Source organism: Atta cephalotes (assembly GCF_000143395.1).
Source record: "Atta cephalotes unplaced genomic scaffold scaffold00022, whole genome shotgun sequence".
Taxonomy (NCBI): domain Eukaryota; kingdom Metazoa; phylum Arthropoda; class Insecta; order Hymenoptera; family Formicidae; genus Atta; species Atta cephalotes.
In genome coordinates this window covers 2,320,069-2,326,677 of record NW_012130086.1, presented here as the reverse complement: position 1 = coordinate 2,326,677, position 6,609 = coordinate 2,320,069, and the positions used below count along the sequence as shown (strand labels likewise).

The 6,609-nt window shown below is 27.4% G+C and overlaps 1 protein-coding gene across 1 annotated transcript in view; it reads left to right on the top strand.

Annotated features, from left to right (window-relative positions):
- Positions 1 to 5,319, top strand: part of LOC105619573 (ubiquitin carboxyl-terminal hydrolase 10) — a 10,473-nt gene extending 5,154 nt beyond the window's left edge. The window contains exons 2-9 of the mRNA XM_012201090.1: positions 1,680 to 1,875; positions 2,117 to 3,463; positions 3,573 to 3,771; positions 3,899 to 4,145; positions 4,263 to 4,346; positions 4,467 to 4,631; positions 4,709 to 4,949; positions 5,033 to 5,319. Of these exons, the coding sequence (XP_012056480.1) occupies positions 1,680 to 1,875; positions 2,117 to 3,463; positions 3,573 to 3,771; positions 3,899 to 4,145; positions 4,263 to 4,346; positions 4,467 to 4,631; positions 4,709 to 4,949; positions 5,033 to 5,319 (2,766 nt within the window). The remainder of the gene's footprint in view (positions 1 to 1,679; positions 1,876 to 2,116; positions 3,464 to 3,572; positions 3,772 to 3,898; positions 4,146 to 4,262; positions 4,347 to 4,466; positions 4,632 to 4,708; positions 4,950 to 5,032) is intronic.
- The last annotated feature ends 1,290 nt before the right edge of the window (positions 5,320 to 6,609 follow it).

The window sequence follows — 6,609 nt, the reverse complement described above, 5'->3', positions numbered from 1 at the left end:
ATATATATATGTATATCGAAAATATTTCTATAAAATATTTCTAGAAATATTGATCTTGATACTAAAATGATCGTAAAAGTAGAAAAGTTGTTAGTAGATTTTTTTTTTATTTAAATTTTTTAAATTTATTTAAAATGTTTTTTACTCTGTTAAAAAAAAACAATATTTTCTTTAGTATTCATCGAGGTATTTATTGTTTAATGTGAGAAATATCAATTCCTTCATAAATTGATACCTATAGATAGCAAGAAAATTTTTTAATCCTAGCTAAGTCGAGACTTTCTGATAAATTTTTTATGATAAATAATATTGATAATGTCGAATTATATATTAATTTAATAATATAAAATTATAACATTTCTAATTAAAAAAAAAATAAAAGCAGTTTCGGGAACGAATAATAATCGATACATTTTATATTCTAACAATAAATATAAAAGCAAAATATATTTAAAAAATGTTCAAAAATTTATTAGACATAAAATTTTATTTAATAATTAAAAATTTTTTTATATTATTTGTGTTCAACTTTTTTTATTTTAACTTTTTACTTTTTATTGCTTACTATATATATATATATATATATGAGAGACATATTTCTTAATTATAACGAAAATGAAATATTAAATGTCAAGAGTAAGAGTTTAATGTATACAGATGTCGAAATAAAAATATAATTAGAATAGAAAAATAATTTTGAAGATACTTGCGAAGAGAGATGAAATCTTTGAAAGTTAGAAAAGATAAATATGAAAAATTATTTTTCACAAATTACTTATAATTATTGCAAATATAATTTTTTTAATAATAGTCTTACATTGAGGGAAAAATACGATACCGAACATTGCAAAAACATTTATTGAAAAATATAAACTTAATCAAAAAAAGATTTTGTTTTGTCACAATTGAACAATTTTATCGTGAAATTTGACAAACAATATTTTTTAGAATAAATTTTTTATTAATTACATCTTCAAAATAAAGTTTTGTTGATAAAATAGTTGCATAAAATTAATTTCTTTGGAATTTTTAAAAAATATTCTTTTAGAATATTTAAGAAGGAAATTGTTTTTTTGATATTGTTGATTTGACGATATTTAAATTTAATTTGTATAAAATTTGATTATAAAAAATTTTTAATAAAAGAAAAAAAAAGATTTTTTAAGAAAAAAATTCATTCTAATATCAATTATCACATTAAAGAATCATCATCTCAATATCATTCTTGAAATCTATAATTATCATTCTTGAAATTATTCATAAATAATAGTAAAATTGCAGAAAAATGTAATTTTGAGAAAAATGCCTTTTAAAGTTTTAGTTGATTTTCAACGTAATAAAATATCTTTCCAGCTCAAAATTTTTCTTTGTTAAAAAATGTAATATTGAGAAGTCCTTTAATAACGAATAATTTTTTATTATCAATTAAACATTAAATAAAAATTAATTTTTTATGTTTTATGATACAAAAATTAAAAAATTAAATGTCGCGATTTTGATAACTGTGCTGAATTGTAAATCAATAGTTTTAAAAAATGTATCTCATGATATAAATATAATTTATTGCAAGAATCGCAAACGTTATGTACGAATATGAATATGCATTGTGTAATTATCTAATGTAATTTCTAATATAACGTTTATTTACATTTAACATATTTCTATCTTTTCTCTTTTAGATGAATCTTCAGTTTTTAGATTTACATGATTTAACTGATAATGATAAGCGTCAGATATTTACCATTCTTAAATCTGACATTACTGAAGCCTTAAAACTACCATGGGACGCGAAAGATATAGAAGGTAATAACAATAACGTTGATTCTGTCGGAATAACACAAGTACCAGAACTTCAACAACATCATTGGTATAATGGTGAATATATTTGCATTTCTACAAATTTTATTATATAAAAATTTTATTCTATCTTTTTATATGATTCTTTAAAGTATATTAAGATATGTTTAAAGCGAATTTTTTGTAAATATAGATTAAATATAATAAATAAATATAATAGCCAGTCAATATCTTAGATGATATAATAGATGCATTTATTCGTGCATTTTCAAGAATCAAAAATTTTTTTAATGTTGAAATTGCTTCATCTTATTTGTAGCTATGCCACCGGCGCCTACTTATCCGCAACAATTGATGACGCAAATGTGTAATGACTGGCAAGCATCAATGTACAATGTTTCCGCGAACGGCCACATTCCGCCGTTTATATCTGGAGTGGCATATGCCCATCCTGGATATAGTCTTGGCGCCGAGATTCAAGAAATGAATTATAGTAGAGAAAATGGACGCCGCAACAGTCGGGGCAGAGGTATAAGGAGAGATAATTATAATCGAATCCTTAATCCCACTAACGAAGTCCAGTCGGGATACATCGGCGATCAGACGCAATATCAGATACCGATCATGTACATCTATCCTGATCATTCTGTCTCTACACAACAACATCAAGTAGCTACCGGACAAGTCTATTTCACACAACCAATGTATTCAACGATTCCTCATCCGCATCCAAATGCGCAATCAGTTTCATCCAATTCGCATGCACATCTGACTTATCCTCAACCGAATCATCAAGCGCCGCAGATAAACAGATCCGTGCGACAATCTGTACCATCCCAACAACCAAATCAAGAACCCATGAAAGAACCTGTCGTTCCATTTCAAAAATATGCGCAAAGCACTTCTGATAAATCAACGCATCAAATAAATGAAGATAACTCCTTGCCAAGTAACGTCGCTAATACTGTTATTGTAAATAATCCTACGTTAGAGTCCCATGTGAAAAACATAAATGAAAGCACTGCCGATAAAAAAAATGTGACTAATAATGAAAAGATTGATGCAAAACTCCAAAACAATATTGTATGGACTGTAAATGAGAATTGTAATGGCACGGAAAAAGTTGACATGCCATCTGTAATAAATACTAATATTGACGTCAAGGTAAACCAAAATAATGAGGCGGATAAGAAGTTTAAAAATGAAACTGTATCCAATATTACAACAAGTATCGTCAAAACTTCGCCTAAACCTATCTCTAAGACAGAAAAAAATGAAACACAAATTGAGGAAAATATTGCATTGAAAGATTCCCAAGATAAGACTATTATTAAATCGCCAAACAACTCCTTTGCTATGCCAAATGACTCTTTAAGCACACCAAGTACTTCATCATCATCTATACCTGAAACACCACCTGCGGCTCCAACCATCAGATCCTTTGCTAGTCTTTTTAAGAAAGACAGTACATCAGAGACACATACTTCGTGCAAACCCACAGAACATATAATTTGTCAAAATGAATCACCAAAAACCATGGTCCAAAAAGAATCAATTAGTCCTGTTCGTACTCCAGAGAATCAAAATAATTCATCTAGCACACCAACTCTACAAAATGGCATACTACAAAATTGTTATGACGATCCTAATACGTACAGGATAGGTGGTAAGTACAAAAAGCGATCCAATCTTTTAAAATGATAAACTGTTGAGATCTAAATATTATATGTATACATTGAATACGAACTTCTTAAATAAATATTATGTGTGTCTAGAATTTTTGTTGGGTTATCAAATGGACAAGCAAACAGTGAGCTTATTACCGAGGGGATTAACAAATCGCAGCAATTACTGTTATATCAATAGTATCTTACAAGCTTTACTGGCTTGTCCACCATTCTATAATCTTCTCATAGCTTTACCACTTCCTAAAAACCGAAGCAGAAATTCTGCTACGCCCTTGATTGATAACATGTAAGTAATTACAGTAATTAAAAAAATACTTAATATAATATATTTATAATATTTTATAATTTATAATATTTTTCTCTAGATCTTATAAAAATTATATTCATATTTAAAATTGTTTTATTTTGTTAAGGGTCAAATTTGTTCGTGAGTTTACACCCTTGACAGAGGCCGCTCGTATGCCCAGAAAAGATAGAGTTAAACGAGGAGAAGATACTGTCATGGACATATATAGCGGTGTTGCATTTGAACCAGCATATGTATATACAATGTTAAAACATACTTCGGCTTCTTGTGCTTTTTCTGTGGAAGGACGACAGGAAGATGCGGAAGAATTCTTATCATGTCTTTTAAATGGAATCAATGACGAAATGTTGGATGTATGTATATTTTTATTTATAAAAATATAAACCAATATTTATTTCTTAAAAAATTTAGATAACTACTATAAAAATTGATTATTTTTAATCAATTTAAATTTGACTATTTTTTCATAGGTGACAAAATTAATTAATAATGATCAAAATGCAATTGGTAATGCGAAAAATATTAGCAACGATCACGATGAGGAAGAGTGGCAGGTAAGATATTTTAACAATATATTTAAAAGTTATTAATATTGTATAAATATCTCTCAAGTTTATCACAATATCAACCAAAATTTATAAAAAACAATATTATTTGTTCTTATTTTAATATAGGTAATGGGACCAAAAAATAAAGGTGCTGTCACGCGGTGTACAGAATTCGGAAGAACACCAATATCTGATATTTTCCGCGGACAATTACGATCCAGAGTGTCAAGAGCAGGAGAACAACCAACGGATAATGTACAACCATTTTTCACACTGCAGTTGGATGTTCAAGTTAGTACTAAGACTTTTGAATGAATTAAATTGTAATACGAAATTTTTTATAACTAATACAATATAATATATTACAGAAAGCCGAATCTGTAAAACACGCTCTTGAGATTCTCGTCGGTAAAGATCAGGTAGAAGGACTGACTTGCAGTAAAACGAGACAACAAATAGAGGCTTGGAAACAAGTCACTTTAGAGGAATTGCCAGTCATCCTCATATTACATCTAAAATGGTTCGTGTATAAGTTCGATAAGTATTCCAATGGCTGTTCCAAAATATTAAAGACTATGGAATTCCCTATCGACTTAAAAATTGATGGCAGTAAGTATATTGAATAGTTTCAATCCATCTTACCCTACTCTAATTTCTATGAGGCAAGCGTAACGTGAAAATTATTTTTGTAGAATTTTTATCACCGAACACTGCGAAAAAATTAGGACCCAAACAAAAACAATACAAATTATTCGCGGTGACATATCACGATGGGAAGGAAGCCACCAAGGGACATTACTTCACTGATGCCTTCCACGTAGGATATGGCTGCTGGGTTAGATATGACGACAGTACGGTGAAGAGTGTTACAGAGAATAACGTACTGAGGCCCACCTCACCTAGGGTACCTTATTTACTCTATTATCGAAGATGTGACACGATTGGAAATAACCAATCAAGTAGTGCGAAAGCACATTGAAAAATTTTGTATAGAAAACTTATATATGTATAGAAAAAAACTATGTTCCATTTGAGATGGAACGAAAAAAAAATTCTTTTTACAATTTCAAAGTTCTTGTTGATATTTATAAGTAAATAGAAATCTATATAAATAAAGAGAGCTTTTATATTATCTACAATAGCGTGGAAAGTAGAAATATATTAAACCCGCTGTACTTCCATGAAATACTTCTATTAAGATTGTTATTACACGTTGTATACATAGTTCCCGCCCCCTTAAAAATCATGAAATAAACGTAGGTAATGTTAAGGCTCGTCAAGTGTTCCAATCTGGGTTCACGTTTTCTAGTGAATCTAAAAAACGTTATATATTAAATGCTTTATACGTTGCAGTTTGTGAGATATTAGAGCGTCTTGTGTGTGTATATAATTTTTCTTTCTGAATAAGATTACTGTAAATGTTACTGGTTTTCTAATTTCTTTAAGAAGACAAACAAAAGTGTGAAAAAGATTTTGAGGTTTGTGACAATGTGTGTATAAAGTATAGAAAAAGATATTATGTAGTTTATTTTTTTATATAATCTTCCTGTACAGTGGAAATCAATTTCAACTTTTGCCAGTCATTCTTAAATATATATTACAATTTATATTTAATATAAATATATTATAATATAAATATAATGCATATATTATACATATGTTTAATATAAATATATATACACTTATATATATATATATATATATTATACATACATATACATTATTGTATACATATATTTCCAAATCATGTAGAACAAATCATATACACGCATTCTATTTGACAAAATCTTTACATGGATTTCTTTTTTTATTAAATATATTTAAATCATTTTAATAATTGAGAAGACTGGCAAGATCAAGAACTGTAAAAGACTTAACAGGAAGATTGTATGTATAATTATTAAGCATTTTATATTTAATCTTTCCTGGATATGCAATACCGTTTCATAATAACTCTTAAAACTCAAGTGTTCAACCAGGTTTGTTTATTAATTGCGTTTAAATTGTATCGTATTTTGTTATCTCATAGTCTTTGATTAATTATATAATGTGCCCTGTACGCAAATAAAATGCCACTTATTTGCGACATAAGTTTTATTATTAAATAACTTTGAAAAATTATACAAGTTTTAGTTCTATATATATATATATATATATATATATATATATATATATATATATATATATATNTTTTATATATNTATTTAGTTAGTTATAATAATAAGTAAGTAAAGTAAAGTAAAGTAATATTGTTATTACGTTTATTATA